Here is a 19317-nt window from a genome sequence, read left to right on the forward strand (position 1 = left end):
TTATGTGAAGAACTGTGACTAGTGAAGTCCACTTTGTATTCATTGAGTGCTTACTGTGTGCAAAGCACTGTATTAAGCACTTGCATTCCCTGCCCACAATGAGTTTACAGTCTAGAGAAGATGATGCTGCTGGAAAAACTGAGTGGGGAGGAGGGAGAAAAAAGTTTCCCTTTTCCCTTCCATTACAGGACCAACTTCTCTTCCTATTCTCACCTGTAATAATGATAAAAAATAGTGTTTGTTAAGCTCTGTGTGTCAAGAACTGTGCTAAGCACTGGGGTGGATACCGTATAAGCAGATTGGACACTGGCCCAGTACCTCTTAGAGCTCACCTGCACCGAAAGCACCATGGCATAGTGAGTAGCACACTGGCATAGAAGTCGGAAAATCATCGATTCTAAACCCAGCTCTGCCACTTGTCTACTGTATGACCTTGGACAAGTCACTTCAATTCTCTGTGCCTCATCTGTAAAATGGGGATTGAGATTGTGAGCCCCACATAGGAAAGGGACTGTGTCCGAACTCATTTACTTGTATCTAACCCAATGCTCAGGACAGTGCCTGGCACATAGTAAGCATTTAAACACTACAGTTATTACTATTATTAGGGGCTGTCACAGAACTTGGAGGCAGAAACCAAGGCAGAGTGAGGCTGGGGGAGTTGAAGAGAAAAATACCAGACATGTAGGCTTTCTATGCCAAATCCAATAGCAGATGGGGACAGGCCACCTGAAATCCAGGCAGCCAGTGACAGAGAAATTTAAGGAAGTAATGTGGTCTAGTGGACACAGCACGGGCCTGGTAATAATAATAATAATAATAATAATAATGGCATTTACTAAGCACTTACTATGTGCAAAGCACTGTTCTAAGCACTGGGGAGGTTACAAGGTTATCAGGTTGTCCCATGGTGGGGGGGGGGGCTCATAGTCTTAATCCCCATTTTACAGATTACATTTACATTTTACAGATGAGGCAGAGAGAAGTTAAGTGACTTGTCCAAAGTCACACAGCTGACAATTGGCAGAGTCGGGATTTGAACCCATGACCTCTGACTCCAAAGCCCATGCTCTTTCCACTGAGCCACGCTGGTAGTCAGAGGACCTGTCAGTCAGTCAGTCAATTGAATTTATTGAGTGCTTACTGTGTGCAGAGCACTATACTAAGGACTTGGGAGAGTACGGTATAACAAAATAACAGACACATTCCCTGCATGCAGTGAGTTTACAGTCTAGAGGGAGAAACAGACATTAATATCAATAAATAAAACTACAGATATGTACATAAGTTCTGTGGGACTGGGAAGGGGGGATGAATAAAGGAAGCAAGTCAGGTTGATGCAGAAGGGAGTAGGAGAAAGTGAAAGGAGGGCTTAGTCAGGGAAGGCCTCTTGGAGGAGATGTGCCTTCAGTGAGGCTTTTATAAATTGAGGAGAGTCACTGTCTGTCTGATCTGAAGTGGGAGGGCCTTTCAGGCCTAAGGCAGGATGTAGGGGAGAGGTCGGCAGCTAGATAGGTAGACGAGATGGAGGTATAGTGAGTAGGTTGGCACTGGAGGAGTGAGGGAGTAGTAGGAGTACTAGACTGTGAGCCCACTGTTGGGTAGGGACCGTCTCTATATGTTGCCAACTTGTACTTCCCAAGCACTTAGTACAGTGCTCTGCACACAGTAAGCGCTCAATAAATATGATTGAATTGAATTGAATTGAGTATGGTGAAGTGAGATAAGAGGGCTCTCAAGGTGATTGAGTGCTTTTAATCCCAGTTTGCTGTGTGACCCTGGGCAAGTCACTCCACTTCTCTGTGCCTCTGTTTCCTCACCTATAAAATGGGGATTCAATACCTTTTCTTAGTCAATCAATGGTATTTATTGAGTACTTATTTTGTGCAGTATATTTACTAAGTGCCTGGGAACGTACAATGCAACAGTATATAATCCTTACCCACAGTGAGTGTGCAGTCCACAGCAGAAGACAGACATTAAAATAGATCAGGGATAGGGGAAATAATAGAGTTTAAGAAAATTTACCTGGATCCACTACCAAAATGACTGCAGATGGAGGTGAGGCATTCTGGGAGAGTTGTGTTCATGGCGTTGCTATGGGTCGGAGATGACTCGACAGCATAAAACACTTAGACAATTGTGGGGCTGGGGTGAGTATCAAAGTGCTTACAGGCTGGGACAAGGATGGTGTCTGTTTATCACCCCCAGCACTTAGTAGAGTGCTTGGCATATAGTAAGTGCTTAAATTCCATTATAAGTGCTTACAGGCTGGGACAAGGATGGTGTCTGTTCATCACCCCCAGCACTTAGTAGAGTGCTTGGCATATAGTAAGTGCTTAAATTCCATTATAATTATTAGGATTATGATTATTATCATTAGCAGCCAACTTGAGGGCTCAGGATACAGGCAGAGGTGTAGTGGCAGGCAAATGACGGCATAAACATACTTCCAGAGGGAGTTATGGGTTTTCTTGAAGGATTTTCCCCAGGCTTAATAAGAATGGAACCTACACTTAAGCTGATAGTCCTGCAAGGCTCGACTCAGTGCTCTGGAGAAACGGGCTTTAAATGCTTCTCCCATCTCTAATTCTTCAACTTTTATTATTTAACTTCTCTGTGCCTCAGTTCCCTCATCTGTAAAATGGGGATTATTACTGTGAGCCCCCCGTGGGACAACCTGATCACCTTGTCTTCTCCCCAGCGCTTGGAGCAATGCTTTGCACATAGTAAGCGCTTAACAAATGCCATCATTATTTATTAGCGGGCGAAGGCTTTGATCCCTTTACTCTGTTGGCTTCCTGTTCCTCCGCATTACCTAAAATCAAATTCTGTGCGACTTTCCTCATTCTTCAGTATTCAACGCACCTTCGTTTCCCAACTGGCGGGAGATGGTGTGGAGCCCTCTAGTGGCGGAATCAATACCAGTTATTTTTAAACGGCTACCAAAATCAGACCCTATTTTTTAGGTTATATAGACTTTATACTCTCCTATGAATCGATGCCTCATCGTCGCAGGAGAGTTTGCATACGCCAATGAAGCTTAGAGCTATGCCGTGTAGCATGGTGGATAGAGTATGGGCTTAGGGGTCAAGTCATGGGTTCCAATCCTGCCACTACTTGTCTGCTGTGTGACCTTGGACAAGTCACTTTACTTCTCTTTACCACAGTTACCCCATCTGTAAATTGGGGATTGAGACTGTTGAGCCCCCTGTGAGACAGGGACTGTGTTCAACCTGATTTGCTTGTATCCATCCCCAGCACTTAGCATGGCCAAGTAGATACAATGCCTGGAACATAGTAAGCGCTTAACACATGCCACAACTATTACTGTATAGGGCTACCCATAATGAAAGGTCTAAGCCGAAGCATCAAAGTGGATTCATCTGTGCTGGGCAGCAGCAGCATGGGAAAGAGTCAAAGGTGGATGATCAAGAGATCAAAATGTTGACCGAGGATAACGGCAGAGACTCAAATTTTTACTGTGCGGAAGAAGGAAATGGTAAACCACTTTTGGATCTTTAACAAGAAAACTCTAAGGATACACATACCAGAACGACTTTATGACAGAAGATGGGAAGTTCTGGAGAGGGTGTATCCATGGAGTCAGTATGGGTAGGAAACAACTCGATGGTATTTGGAGATTCCACTGTATAGAGCCTAGTTCTTATTACTATTAAAGTATAATTATCAGATTTACTGTACTGTTACAAGACATTTCAAAATACTCATTTGCAGGTAAATGGTGACTTTAGTGAATTTATTTTTTTTGTATATTCATTCAATCGTGTTTATTGAGCGCTTACTGTGTGCAGAACACTGTACTAAGCGCTTGGGAAGTACAAGTTGGCAACATATAGAAATGGTCCCTACCCAACAGCAGGCTCACAGTCTAGAAGAGTGGGCGCACAGTCTAGATGCTCTGATAATTGTGTTATTACAGTAATGAGCTATCTATATATTTATCTATAAACTCAGTACCGTCACCATTTACCTGCAATTTTAGAAGAAATAAAGGATATGCATATGCATATATTATATAAAATCTTCATATCTTGTTATTTCTTCTAAAATTTCAATCTGTGACTACATATCTCAAGGTCATCAATCAATCAATTGTATTTATTGAGCACTCACTGCATGCAGAGCACTGTACTAAGCACTCAGGAGACTGCAATATAAGAGCTGGTAGACATGTTACCTGCCCACAATAAGCTTACAGTCTAGAGGAGACAGACATTAATATAAATAAATTATGGATGTATTCATAAGTTCTACGGGGCTGAGGGAGGTGTGAAAAAGGGTGCAAATCCAAGTTTAAGGGTGAAACAGAAGCAGTGTGGCCTAATGGAGAGAGCACGGGCCTAGGAATCAGAGGAGCTGGGTTCCAATCTCGGCTGTGCCACTCGTCTGCTGTGTGAACTTGGGCAAGTCACTTAATTTCTCTGCGCCTCAGTTTCCTCTGTAAATGGGGATCAAATACCTATTTTCCCTCCTATTTAAGACTGTGAGCTCCCATAAGGGACAGGGACTGTGCCGGACCTACTAAATTTGTACCTACCCCAGCACTTACAACAGCGTTTGACACATGGCAAGCACTTAAGAAAGCACATAGTAAGCACTTATTACAACCCAGCCCACACACTTCGCTCCTCTAATGCCAACCTCAATCTCATCTATCTTGCTGTGGACCTCTCAACCACTTCTTACCACTGGCCTGACGTGCCCTCCCTCCTCATATCCACAATTACTCTCCTCCCCTTCAAAGCCTTATTTAATGGCCCGTCTCGTCCAAGAGGCCTTCCCCAATTAAGCCCTCCTTTCCTCTTTTCCCACTCCCTTCTGCATCCTTCTTACTTACTCCCTTTATTCATCCCCGCTCCCAGCCCCTCAGCACTTGTGTATATATCTGTAATTTATTTACTTATATTAATGTCTATCTCCCCATCTAGAATGTAAACTCGTTGTGGACAGGGAATGTGTCTATCAGCTCTGTTATATTGTACTCTCCCAAGGACTTAGTACAGTGCTCTGCACACAGTAAGCACTCAATAAATACGATTAGTTGAGGTTCTCTGCCTTCCAGAATCTTAGGTTCTAGTGACACACCATTCAACACAGAGACCCTATTATTAGATAATCAAGTCACAGCCAAAGAACAGAACTCTTTTAAAAGGGTCTGGTTAAAAGGATAGCAGGAAAATTGCAGTGGAGGAAAGGAACAGAACTACGGCAGCGGGGTGTGTGGGGAACTGGTTTCATCTACACCTCCCAGAAGCTATTGGCACATTAGGGGAGGGAAATGTGGCTTCCCGGCCAATATTAGGAGAGTTCCATCCCTCCCTGGGTGGGGACGGGTTTCCACTGAGGGAACTTTGGAAAAAAACCCTGTTTGTTTTGGCTCTTGCCTGGAAACTGGCTAGAAGTTGTTCTCTAAATTGTGAGGCATTTCTCTCTGTTTAATCGATTCCTTCATCCTCGACCTGTAATTTAGTTTAGCGTCAGTTTCCCTCACTAGATTGTAAACTTGTTGAAGGCAGGGACCTGTTTACTTATTCTACCCCAAGCACTTAGTTCAGTACTCTGCGCATAGTAAGCACACAAGCATTGATTGATGGGTTGATTCCTGTGGGGATTTAATTTGGAATCTTTCCCCATCAAAGATCATCAGCCATTCATCACCCAGTCCATGGAAAGTGGCTTCTGATAGGTAGATCAAGCTTTATCTTCGCAGTTTTTAACCTCAGTGGCTTAATGCCATTCTATAAACCTCAATCTTTGTACCCTGTTGATAGTCTTTCCAGTTTGTAATGTTGATTAAATCTTGACTTTGTCCATTATCCTGTGGGAAAGCTGGTACCAAGTTGATTAGCAGACAGACCTTTGCCAACACAAACAACTCTCTCCCCCCTCAACCCATCCTCACCCCTTCTTTTTTTCTCTGGATTGCTCTGAGGAGAAGATTACCATTCTTAGGTCTAGTTTGGTGTATGTAGCCAAACCATCCCATTGATTTCTTGAAGCACAAGTTTCTGAGACCACCAGCTGGCCTTCACATTTCAAACCTAATTTCTGGAACCTGGTCAAATTCCCTAAGGGTCATGTTAACTTACCACTAAGAAACTCACACCCAAGAAAGCAATTCCGGAATAGCCCATTTAGAAGGCACCTAACCAAGTGCCTAACATAGGCTACAACATTTGCTGTGTTTTGATACCCCCAAACCAGTCTCCTTGTTTATAATCTAAAAGCTGTTCTCCAGAACACTTCCCGGGATCCCTAGAAACTTCCCAAAATACAATTTGTTTATAATTGCCATTCACGAAGATTCTATGAATGCCTTTAGCCAGCTGCCTAGTATTCCTCAATGGTCTTTAGTGAACACTTGTGTGCAAAGCATTGTACCAAGCGCTTGGGAAAATACAATGCAATGGAATTGGCGGACATAATGCCGGCCCATAAAGAGCTTAAAGTCTAAGATGCTTTGCACATAGTAAGCACTTAATAAATGCTATCATTATTATTATAGGACAGATATTAAAATAATTAAGAATATGGGAAATACAGTGCTATTTTACTAGAATGCCATTTTATATCAATAAATCATATTTATTAAGCGCTTACTGTGTGCAGAGTACTGTACTAAGTGCTTGGGAGAGGACAGTATAACAGAGTTGGTAGACACATTCCCTGCCCATAACAAGCTTAATCAAGAGGGGGCGACAGGAATTAATATAAATCACAGGTATGTACACAAATTCTGTGGGGCTGCAGTAGAGGTGAGTAAAGGGAGCAAATCCAAGTGCAAGGGCAACACAGAAGGGAGTGGGAAAAGAGGAAATGAGGGCTTAGTCAGGGAAGGCCTCTTGGAGGTGATGGGCCTTCAATGAGGCTCTGAAGGTGGGGGGTGTAATCATCAGATATTGTCTGTCAGAGAAGCAGTGTGGCTCAGTGGAAAGAGCATAGGCTTTGGAGTCAGAGGTCATGGGTTTGAATCCCGACTCCGCCACGTGTCTACTGTGTGACTTTGGGCAAGTCACAACTTCTCGGAGCCTCAGTTACCTCATCTGTAAAATGGGGACGATGACTGTGAGCCCCATGTGGGACAACCTGCTCACCTTGTATCCCCCCCAGTGCTTAGAACAGTGCTTTGCGCATAGTAAGCGCTTAACAAATGCCATCATTATTATATGAAGGAGGGCATTCCAGGTTAGAGGCAGGACATTAGACTGAGGTATAGTGAGTAGGCTGGCATTAGAAGAGTGAAGTGTGAGGGCTGGGTTGTACCTCCTCCAGGAGGCCTTCCCAGACTGAGCGCTCTCCTTCCTCTCCCCCTACTCCCCCTCCCCAACCCCCCGCCTTACCTCCTTCCCCTCCCCCCAGTACCTGTATATATGTATATGTTTGTATGTATGTATTACTCTATTACTTGTACATATTTATTCTATTTATTTTATTTGGTTTATATGTTTTGTTTTGCTGTCTGTCTCCCCCTTCTAGACTGTGAGCCCACTGTTGGGAAGGGACCATCTCTATATGTTGCAAACTTGTACTTCCCAAATGCTTAGTACAGTGCTCTGCACACAGTAAGCACTCAATAAATACGATTGAATGAATGAATGAATAGTAGGGGAGCAGAGAGGTAAGGTAGGAGAGGGCGAGTTGATTGAGTGCTTTAAAGCCAACGGTGAGAGGTTTTGGTTTGATGCGAAGGTGGATGGGCAACCACTGGAAGTTCTCGAGGAGTGGGGAAAGTACTGAATGTTTCTGTAGAGAAATGATCCAGGCAGCAGAGTGAAATATGAAGTGGGGAGAGACAGGAGGCTGCTACAGCCTCAATCACTTTGCCCCCTCCTACCTTATCTCCATGTTTTCCTACTCCTACCCAGCCTGCACACTTGTCTCCTCTAATGCCAAGCTACTTACTCCACCTCGAGCTCATCTATCTCACTGCCAACCTCTTGCCCTCGTCCTGCCTCTGGCCTGGGGCACACTCTTTCTTCATATCTGACAGACACTCATTCTCCCCACCTTCTGCTAATTGCTGGACTGTACTCTTCTGAGCACTTAAAACAGTGCTCTACACATAGTAAATGCTTAATCAATATCATTATTGAAGGAACATCTCCAAGAGGCTGTCCTCTTCTAATAATAATAATGGCATTTATTAAGCGCTTACTATGTGCAAAGCATTGTTCTAAGCACTGGGGAGGTTACAAGGTGATCAGGTTGCCCCACAGGGGGCTCACAGTCTTCATCCCCATTTTACAGATGAGGGAACTGAGGCACAGAGAAGTTTAGTGACTTGCCCAAAGTCACACAGCTGACAATTGGCGGAGCTGGGATTTGAACCCATGCCTTCTGACTCCAAAGCCCGTGCTCTTTCCACTGAACCATGCTGCTTCTTCTTCTTCTCCCACTCCCTTACACGTCGCCTTTGCTCCCTTTTATTCATGCCTCCCTCAGCCCCAGAGCACTTATATACACAGCTGTTATTTACTTATAACAGCTCTCTCCCCCCTCTAGACTGTAAGCTCCGTTGGCAGGGAACTTTTCTACTGACTGTTATATTGTACTCTCCTAAGCACCTGGTACAGTGCTCTGCCGGCAATAAGCTCTCAAATACAATTGACTGAGTGTAACAATATTTATGGAAGTATTTTAGGACCAGAGCATCATCATACTTAAGGGGTACACAATCAAGTTCATAGTCGACACATATAGGGGAGGGTGAACTGGGGAAATAAAGGGTTTAAGCAGGAAAGACCCCTTGGAAGAGCTGTGATTTTGGGAGGGTTTTGATGGTGGGCCCAGAACTCCACTCCCTTCACATCTCCAAGGAAGAACACGAGCAAGCATTCTGTGGCAGGATAGACGTGATTAAGGTTCAAAGAATTCAAATAAGTTAACCGAGGAGTCAAGTCAAGAACTCTGTGTGGGTGGATTCTGGATGAACGTGAAGTTCCATGGGGCAGAAAACACATCAGTCTGGGCTCTGTTCCCTTTTACAATCATGAGTAGTCACAGAGCACACAGGCCTGCATTAGGTCCTGGGAACATGCCAATGGAACACAAGTCATGGCCTCTGCCCTTACAGAGTTTTACAATCTAATGGGGGGCCCACACAGGCCCAAACTGAAGTTGCCAACCTACTTATTGTACCTCCATCTCGTCTCACTGCTTCCCTCTCCTGCACGTCCTGCCTTGGGCCTGGAATGCCCTCCCTCCTCCTAGACAACGATTTCTCTCCCAGCCTTCAAAGCCGTATTGAAGGCACATCTCATCTAGGAACTTCCCTGACTAGGCCCTCATCTCCTCTTCCCTCACTCCCTTCTGCACCATGCTTGCACTTGGATTTCCACCCTTTAACCACCCCTCCCCCAGCCCCACAGCTCTTATGTACATAACCATAATTTATTTATATTAATGTCTGTCTCCCTGCTCAAGATTGTAAGCATTGTGGGCAGGGAATGTGTCTGTTATATTGTTGCACTGCACTCTCCTGAGCGCTTCGTACAGTGTTCTGCACACAGTAAGCGCTCCATAAATATGGTTGAGTGCAATTATTGGAAAGGAACCAGTCCTGAGGGAAGGTACAAATAATAAAAATCGAAAAGAGACAAACCCATAATTATGAAGCCTCAGGGTGTCTGAGCTGTGGGTAGGCCCAGTGAGGAGGAGCCTAGTTGAGGGGAGGGAATGCTTCCTGGAGGAGGTGGCTTTGTTGGAGACCCTGAAAGGGGTGGGGAGAGGGCCTTGGTTTGACAGATTCCAGGAGGGACCCCCATGCAAAGGGAACGGTGGGGGGGGGGGGGGGGGCACCCAGTGTCAGAGAAGAGAGGAGAGAGCAGGATACAGTTTCTTCATACCAAACACTAAGAGCACAAGCGAAGGGTGGAACAAAAAGAGAAAACTGATGGATAGGAAGAGAGCCAGTACAATTTTAAAACCAATGGTTTGAGGCTTGTTCGACGTGGATAGGCATGAGCTGCGGCTGAATGTTCCTGAGAAGGTCAGAATTGGAGACAGTGGGCCCAAAGATAATGTATAAAGGGGCCGGATAGAGTGGCTCTTGGGGAGGTCCACATGATGGCTTTTAGCTTCCCAACAAGACTTGGTGAGATCATCAGGGGCTAGAGGGGGAAGAGGAGGAGGAGGGACCAGTGAGGCTTCAGTGTCTAAGTAGAAGGGAGGAAAGGTGTGGAATTCCTAAAATGACAGATGAGGCCCAGAGAAACTAAGAAACTTGCCCAAGGACACAACAGGCAAGTGGCACAGCTGCTTCTTCCAATTCCCAAACTCTTCCCGGCCACTTCTGTGCTTCCACCACCTTGTGCACTTGTGGACGCCCACTGTTGGGTAGGGACTGTCTCTATATGTTGTCAACTTGTACTTCCCAAGCGCTTAGTACAGTGCTCTGCACACAGGAAGCGCTCAATAAACACGATTGATTGACATGTGCAGGTTCAACTGAATATTCATTGGATAATTTATTAACTTGGTTAGTTTGTTCTGGCATTTTTGTTCTACAAATAGCCCTGGTTCTGATATTAGTGCTTACCTTTCCCATTCTTTGTATGTCTTTTGTTTGAGCCAGCCCATTTTTTGATAGGGACCATCTCTATATGTTGGCAACTTGTACTTCCCAAGTGCTTAGTACAGTGCTCTGCACACAATAAGCGCTCAATAAATACAATTGAATTAACGCATGAGTAGGCAGAAACCCTTGTCTTTTGTACTTTCACAAGTGCTTAATACTGTCTTTTTTCCTTAGAAGACGTCATTGCTGCTGCAGCTACTACTTCTGCTACAGTAGTGGCAGACAACCAGAGGCAGCTATATTGTAGTGCCCACTTTGGGCACCAGTGAGTAAGCTTTAAAGGTATTTTCCAAACACCGATCAAAACACTCCCGGGAAACCATATGGAAATAAAGGTACTGAAAGCAATTGACAGACATATAACTTTTTGAAATAAAAAAAAAAAGTTTTATTTTGAAAACCTGTAAAACAGTTCCTGAAGTGACCAAGATTTCCAGAAAACTGAAGCAGTATGCGAATGCACTGCTCCTATGTTAGAACATGCATTAGAAACAAAGACAAAAACTGTAAAATAAAGTCATGATCCTTCAATCCAGTCAAAGGGCAATTGCCAGTGGAACAAAACATAGGAAGGTGTGGGAAATGTGCTCGTAATTTCAGCACCAAGAAAAACACGAGGAATCCACCTTGAAGTTATATACAGGGAGTGAATTAGCTGAACCTTTGGCACTCAGAGGCAGGTTTCTTGACACTAAGCAATAAACGCACGTCCTGCACAGGCTCTGTGTACCTGGAATGGACCCGCCAGGATTCAAGCAGCTTCATTGACTAGACAAACAACATCCTATGGCATGTCACTAAGTTTCCACTACGGCTGACCGCTGGTCGCCATTTCAGAGCCACAGAAAGGGCTCAAACTTCCCCTCCAGCCTTCTGTTTCAGAGAGAACAGAAAATACAAGAACTCAAATCGGTCCCATTGTACACAAACACTTAAAGTACGTTATTTTGTGCAAGAACCACACACACGCACACCCGCACGCACACCTGCACACAAACAGAGGTTTACAGAGGTTCCAGACGTGGCTTCCAACTGTTATACTGCTTTCCGATGGTACTCAGGAGGGGCAACCTCGTAATCACTGGCGCTAAACAGCGCTGAAGAATTCTTTGCTAAATATCTACAAATAATAATAATATTAATAACAATAATAATAAACACACACACCCCTGCCCAAATCACAATATTGCGTCCAGAGGTTACACAAGTCTAACATTTCTTGATCCAGTGACTAACCACACAGGAATCAGCATCGCCCCTATAAGGGCATGTGATTTATAAAGTGGATAAAGCTACCAACTGATTTCAGAGAAGGTTATTAAATCGCTGAAGGGTAGTTATGAAATCTAGCCTCATAACTGGCAAAGGAAAAGCCTCAAAATTCCACCTGTGTGGCTTCTTGTTTAGCTGGATTCCCCTCGCTCCCCCGCAACCACCCAAATCTCTTCACTTATGATATTAAAATCTTAAGTAGTTTAATTCTTTTAAGTCTACAATATTGTAACCACTCCAGAAATCTAAAGCTATTCCCAAGGGGGCTGCTGGGGTAGAAACTACCTCATGGGGATAAAGCCGGGAGGGAGAGTTTTACCAGATGTAGCTTTCTACCAGGAACCCCTATAAAGGGCTGCATGTACTTGATTAAAATGGCTGCAAACAACTTTAGACACAGCAAGAGTTCCAAAAAAAATCTGAAGATCACTCCAATGGCAAATATTATACTTACTTAAGGAAATCATGCAAATAGTTTAACAACAAAGCCAGGCTCTTCTCGTCAAGAGGCGTATAGGCCAGCATTGCTCCAATTCGAACTATTTGAACAAAAGAATCCACATTATGAGCCAAAAATACCAACGATAGTTATCTATTAAGCACTTACCCTGTGCCAAGCACTGTATTAAACACTGGAATAGATACAGTGCAATTAGATAAGACCCAGTCCCTGTCTCAAAGTGCATCCCAATCTAAGGGAAAGGGAGAATGAGTATTGGAACCCCCCCAGTTTAAGGAACTGAGGCACAGAAAAGTCAAGTGACTTTTCCGAGGTCCCACAGCAGGCAAGTGGTGGAACCAGAATCAGAATTCAGGATTCCTGATGCCCAGACTCTTTTCCACTAGACCACGTTGTTTCCCAAAACCTTGAAGATCAGTCCCAACTGTTTTAATCAGCTGAATGATTGCTAGCCCCAAACTCAGGGTGATAGCACAATCCCCCCGCTAAGATCTCAATGACAGCAAGGACATCACTCAATCGTAGCAAAGGAAGCCCTCTGGGAACACCATACTGGTCTCTCCCAAACAGCTGCCTCTTATAGGGAATAAGGTGAGAGTAATGTGTGACTTACCACACCTCATAACCCTACTGGAAAAAATACATGCACACATTTCGCTGCCAACAGGATAAAACAGATAAAAACAATCCGTTGTGTGAATCGGCGGCCCTGGGTATTTCTCAGTTACTGTGAGGAGGCTCTAGAATCACATAATTGAGTCCTTGGGGCCTCTCAGGGAAGGTGTCGGGAAAGGGAAGACTCCACCATTCCCCGGGTCTCCAGAGAACGAGTCCAGTGGGCTGCCTCAGCAGTTCGAAAGCCAACAGAAAAGTCTAGGAACGAAGGCTTTGACCAAAATCGGGAGTCTGAGGGGATCACGTTGAATGCAGCATAAGGCCCCAAAGCTCCCATCTCCACCTGTGCCCTGGAAGAGAGACTCAGTGTGGAATACTCAGCTGGTCATGAATATGTCTTTTCAGGCAGCCGGGGATACTGGAACAGTGCCAGGGCATCCACCTCCAAATATGGAGAGACACAGGCACTCACATAGTCCGTCACGGAACTCACCTCCTGCCTGAGACTACTGGGGCACCAAAATGGAACCCGCTTATTCTGGAGAGCGAGAGGAACGACTTACCAAACAATCTCAGGAGATGGGGGGCCCCGTAGACCTGCGACATGGGTGCTTCTGGGTGGTTGGCCAAGATTTCGGCATACTGGGGGCGCTCAAACTTGTACAGGAGCTGAGTGCCCAGCATCACATTGAAGTACTCTTTTATCCCTGCCACAACTTCATTGACGGCATATTCCCTGCACACAGGTGTGCACAAACATTTGCATTAGTGCCTGTAGATCCATGCACAGATTTGGACAAACCCAGAGAAATACTTGGGAGACAGAGTGAAGTGAGAGGAAGCAAAGGCTGGACAGCCCTACCTTCTTGAATGACAGTCATCCTCACCCCTCACCCCTCAGCTTGACTGAAAACACACTTCTATCTTTGTATGCTCCGAAGCCATCTGAAAACCTCCGGGGCTGAACTGGTCAGCCCTTAGTCTCCTCATCTGCACAGACCTGGTTGGGGGGAAAGGGAACGGTGCAGGGAGAAGGGAACTGCGCTGCCCCAAGTTAATAATGATTATAATTATGGTATTTAAGTACTTACAATGTGCCAGGCATTGTACTAAGCGCTGGGGTAGGGCTCAGAGTCTCAGTCCCCATTTCACAGTGAGGAAACAGGCACAGAACTGAAGTGACTTGCCCAAAGTCACACAGCAGACAAATGGCAGAGCCAGGATTAGAACCCATGACCTTCTGACTCCCAGGCCTGTGTTCTAACCACTATGCCAAGTTCGGGGGACAGGCTGACAGTGCTGGGCCACACTGTTTTCAGTCCACTTGGAGTCTATAATAATAATGGCATTTATTAAGCCCTTACAACGTGCAAAGCACTGTTCTAAGCACTGGGGAGGTTACAAGGTGATCAGGTTGTCCCACAGGGGGCTCCCAGGCTCAATTCCCACTTTACAGATGAGATAACAGGCACAGAGAAGTTGTCATACACACCTATACTGGAGTCAAACAATAAAAATAAATGTGGTACTGGCTAAGTGCTTGCTATTTTCCAAGCACTGGGCTGAATACAAGATCATCAGGGCAGAGACAGTCTCTGTCCCAGGAAGGAGAACAGGTATTGAACCCCCATTTTGCAGATGAGAAAACCGAGGCACTAAGCAGTTAATTTGCTTGCCCAAGATTACACAGCAGTCGAGTGGTCAAGTAAGGATTAAAACCCAAGTCCCCTCTCAGTCCTGTGCTCTTTCAACTGGGTTATCCTGTTTACTGATCATGGTCAGAGTGTACACAATTTTAGTACTTTGTGTCTTCTTCAGTGGTATTTGTTAAGCACTTACTATGTGCCAGGTACTATAGTAAGCACTAGGGTAGATAAGGTAGATACAAGGTTGGACAGAGTCTGTGTCCTACATGGGGCTCACAGTCTTAATTCTCATTTTTTCAGATGAGGTAACCGAAACACAGAGAAGGGAAGAGACTTCCTCAAGGTAACACAGCAGTCAAGTGGCAGAGCTTAGATTAGAACCCAGGTCCAAGGACTCCTCAAGTTGCTTCTCATGCGGTCTTCCTAGACACTGGCTTTCTGGATGACTCAGTTGCGGGCAGAATAAGACTGCAATAAATCCTATGCAACATGTAGAATTTGGGGATGAGGCAGAATCATCCAAGGGATTTCAACAGCCACTTCATGCACACAGAGAATTCTATTCTGCTGTGGCAACTGCAGCCCTGAGATCCAAAGCATTCCAAAAGCTTGTCCATCCCCCACAACTCCTCCCCAACCTCACCCCCCAGGCCCCCACCAGCTTTTGATCTGCTTGGAAATGTGCTGAACTCTGCTAGTGTAAAATGATTTCCCTCTGGTGAACTTGAAATTCCAACTTCATCTGCTGCCTATGCGCTTGGATCCGTACCCTTAAAGCACTTGATATTCACCCTATATCCAGCCCCACAGCAATTAGGTACATAACCATAATTTTTTTTCACGACCACCCTCAGACTGCAAGCTTTTTGTGGGCAGGAAGCATTTCTACCACCTCTGCTGCACCATACGCTCCCAAACTCCCGGTACAGTAAGTGCTCAATAAATACCACTGATTGACCAGTTTCTCCAGCGCAATATTCGTGCTCGTGATAGAGGGGTTAGGAAGAAAGGAGGACACAGTTTATCTAGAGTCAAATATGCTACAATTTTTAGATGAGTATAAATTACCAATGACTGGTATCCTTTGAAACTTGGCAATACAAACTGAATTTGTCTTTTCTATATTGAAAGTGGAAAAAACACTTACTTATTATCTGTGTTTCCTCGGGATTTCTTATAATTTGCGTAATCTTCTAAAATCGAATCCACATTCTTTTTGGCAGGAAGATAAAAGAGCTATGAGGGGGAAAAAAAGCGTTGTTGAGCACCAACTTTCTCATTTCTCCTTGCCCTCACATCTTGGGAGCTTCCACAAGCATCTCAAGTGAATACTAAGCACGGGAGACCTTTTCCAAACATTCAATATCTGCCAACTGAGCCTAGGCACGATGACTAAGATGTTCGGGTAGAGCAAACAATGCCTAGGTGAGCCCAGAGCGTCAGTTGAATGACTGTATCCAGCACAAAAACCAACAATCCTTTCCACTCACTAAATACTCTCAACTGATACCACAGATGTCAACAAGCCTGAAAAGCCCGAGATGCAAGACACTCAAGGTTCAAGAAACTGTTGTCATTCTTTTATAAGTGCAAATTAACTGTAGGGTTCAAACTATTCCCTTATGCCAATTAAAAGCACTTGCCACGAAAGGAAAGGCATTCAAATACAGTGCATTGTGTAATTTACTAGTGTCATTTTAGAGAAATGGTCTGCTTCAGGCATCATAGCCCCCATTAATCCTTCCATTTTAATTGGTGTCTCCAATATTTCAGTACAAGAATAGCAACATCGGTTCAATTTGTAACAACCTGATTTCTAGCACTTGACTGTCGCAGACAAGCACCACGATCAAATAGGACTTGATCAATAGCTTTATCGCTTTATTTCCAAAACTGCAGGAAAGTAAAACTAAACCGGTATACCTACAATTTGCCTAAAAGCAGAGAATGGTAAAAAGTAGGTCTTCAGCTCTGCTCTTGGTGCCATTTCTAAAAAGAATAATTTTCCGGAGAGAAAATCTGAGTTCCTTGTATTGGCACAATCCCAGAACTGCTTTTTTCTCTTGAAAGCTAACACATTGTTGAGGGCCCAAAGCCTCGACACTACTCCTGAGTGATGACACTGGGTTTTTTCAGGACTGGGTGGTGAACAAACAAGGTGACAGACACACGGCTGGAGAGGGACCTTGTCCTCCGAGCCACTGAGGCTTGACAGCAATTGGAGACTGTTCAAGACCTAAAATCCTCCTGACAGTACCTTTAGCTGAGTCCAAATTCATGACCTTCCACTGACTGTGGACAAAGGCCAGCTGGCATGTAAGACTCAAGTCAAGTGAATTTCATGGGTTACTAAGCTACAGCAGGTTACAGTGCTTCCTGTTCCTGGGTTGTTATGCCTTCTTGGAACAGGAGACTAAATGCATCATCAGCTAATGTATCTGCAACAGCAATTTTCCTTCTTAGACAAGACAGAAGAGTCACTATCAGTAACATGGAAAGAAGACCAATCTGAAGCTACCTATAAAAACCAAGTGCATTTGTATGACGGTTGTTTCTTGCAAGAAGTGTCTGAGAGCCTCAGGGTTTTCCTAAAAAACTTTCCAACAAGTGTGCCGGGATGGATTTCCTTTAGGATATTCTGCTCCCACCGTTACTTTTTTCCTCTGGATTTTGCATGAGAGGGGAAGACTTCTGCAAACCTCATAAACCCCTATCGAAGATCATACTCCAAGATGGTTAACAAAACTGGTTGAGAGGTCTGCTGCCCAACTGTGACCCCATTCTGTGTCAGTCCTCCCTACCACCCTCCATATAGTGGGCAGAGTGAGGCCAGGATACAGACTGAGGACAGCTCAGCACGCATGGCCACCACTGAAGGAGGTGATACCTTTCCCCTTCTGGCCCAATGGCGATTCATCAATGCTCATCTCAGACAAAGGGGCCAGAAAAGGTGCCACTACTCCATTTGCCTGGACACTGTGTGCCTAAGATACTTGGTGGGACCCCAACACCCAGAGACAAGCTCAGTAGCAGCAGCTGCAGCAGCACCTGTGAAGCAAAGGCTGCCCAGTTTCCAAGCTATGGAAGAGATGGAGACATTGGGAGGGCAGAAGACACAAAATGGAGCACGCTAAAATTCCACCTTCTCTTTGCCTCCAGTTTGTGATCTTTGCTGGACAACATGGCTACCTAAAATTTTATAACCTGTGGGAGCCATGGTGATTTCTAAATTTTTCCTCTCTGCAGAGGCACAAAACAAGGAAGCAATAAGAGGGTAAAGCAAGCTGCAAATCACTTTCTGGTCCACTCTAGTAAAACATTTATTTTCTGTTAAAATACTAAGAGCCAATAACCCGCAAAATGCCCAAAGCAGAGAAATATACCTGTTTTTGCCTAGTGATCAAATCCCAGTCATCAACCAGCCACGGTTTCAGTTCTTCAGGAATCTTTACTTTAACTTCAACTCTGTTCATAAATGTTTCTTCCTGAACCAAGACAACAAAAATAAAAACTGTTCATTTTCTCCTGGGTGGCCAGTACCCCAAGTCCTTAAAATCATCACGCTCCTGTATCTGCCAAGACACTGATTCCCACAATTGGCGCTACCCCTTCAAGTATCTCAGGTCAAACTACCTTTTCAGAGTTCAGCAGCTAGAAGAGCAGCCCTGCTTTTAATGCAAAGACCCAGAAAACCCCACAGATCTTTCAGTTGGGGGGGATCTGAGCCTCTTACATGCCATCCACTTAGAATTAAAAATCCGAGAATGCCTGTTTGTTGAAACACACTGAATCAGCTAATGGCTGTTTCATACACAGACCTACTTTATTGTTCATGCATCTTCAGTTCCAATTTGGCTTTATTGCCTTCTTTGGTCACCTCTTAAATGAGCTTTTGGCATGAACCCATTGTGCAAACAGTGGCAATTCAACCTACACCAAGGGGTAAAAATTGTTCAGGGCCTCAATTTGCACTTGGTTTTCTGCCTCTGCCCCCACAGCGTTTGGGGAAGAGAAAAGGTAGACAATGACACATGGCCCGGGTATGTAAAACCTTGCCTTATTATGGGCCGGACTGTTAACTCTGCAAACAGCAATGTGATCTAAATATGGATGCAACTGTGCCCTCCACAGTTCAGGCATTCACTCAATTTCTTTTAAACTAGCCAGCAATTTCTCAACTAGACAAATAAGCAATCTATGCCAACAAATGCACTGTGTTCTCATATTTTTGCTTGACTTATAAAAGCTCTAAAAGTTCCAAAGTCAATTTTCCTAATAAAGTATACTACATGGGGCAAAAGGGAAAAAGCTTTGAATTACTAGAAATATTTAACGTGAAATGCTACTCTAACAAAGCATTTTAATAATGACTGTGTTATTTGTTAAGCTTTTACTATGAACCAAACACCATAACCACCACTAGAGTAGATACAAAATAATCAGGTCAGACACTGTCCCTTTCCCACACTGGAGTTCACAATCCAAGTAGGAAGAATAGGTATTGACCCCCCACCTTTTCACAGATGAGGAAACTGAAGCACTGAAAGGTTGAATGACTTGACCAAGGTCACATAGCAGACCAACGGTGGAGCCGGGATTAGCACCCAGGTCCTCAGATTTCCAGGCTGACGCTCTTTTCACTAGGCCAGGCTGCTTCTAACATTGCTCATTTGTAAAGCTTCGCTCAAGAAGCTAAAGGACAAAGATTTTATTAATCTGCTTCA

The 19317-nt window shown here is 44.5% G+C and overlaps 1 protein-coding gene across 2 annotated transcripts in view; it reads right to left on the bottom strand.

Moving 5' to 3' along the window:
• Positions 1-10960: 10960 nt before the first annotated feature.
• The window catches only part of MORF4L1 (mortality factor 4 like 1), a 37571-nt gene continuing 29214 nt past the window's right edge, over positions 10961-19317 (bottom strand). For both annotated transcript variants that reach the window (XM_038766948.1, XM_038766947.1), the window contains 5 exons: positions 17977-18078; positions 15741-15829; positions 13511-13683; positions 12327-12411; positions 10961-11720 (listed from right to left, as the gene is read on the bottom strand). In XM_038766948.1, coding sequence (XP_038622876.1) covers positions 11636-11720; positions 12327-12411; positions 13511-13683; positions 15741-15829; positions 17977-18078 — 534 coding nt within the window. In that variant the 3' untranslated portion in view covers positions 10961-11635. The remainder of the gene's footprint in view (positions 11721-12326; positions 12412-13510; positions 13684-15740; positions 15830-17976; positions 18079-19317) is intronic.

This window comes from Tachyglossus aculeatus, chromosome 26, assembly GCF_015852505.1.
Source record: "Tachyglossus aculeatus isolate mTacAcu1 chromosome 26, mTacAcu1.pri, whole genome shotgun sequence".
Taxonomy (NCBI): Eukaryota; Metazoa; Chordata; class Mammalia; order Monotremata; family Tachyglossidae; genus Tachyglossus; species Tachyglossus aculeatus.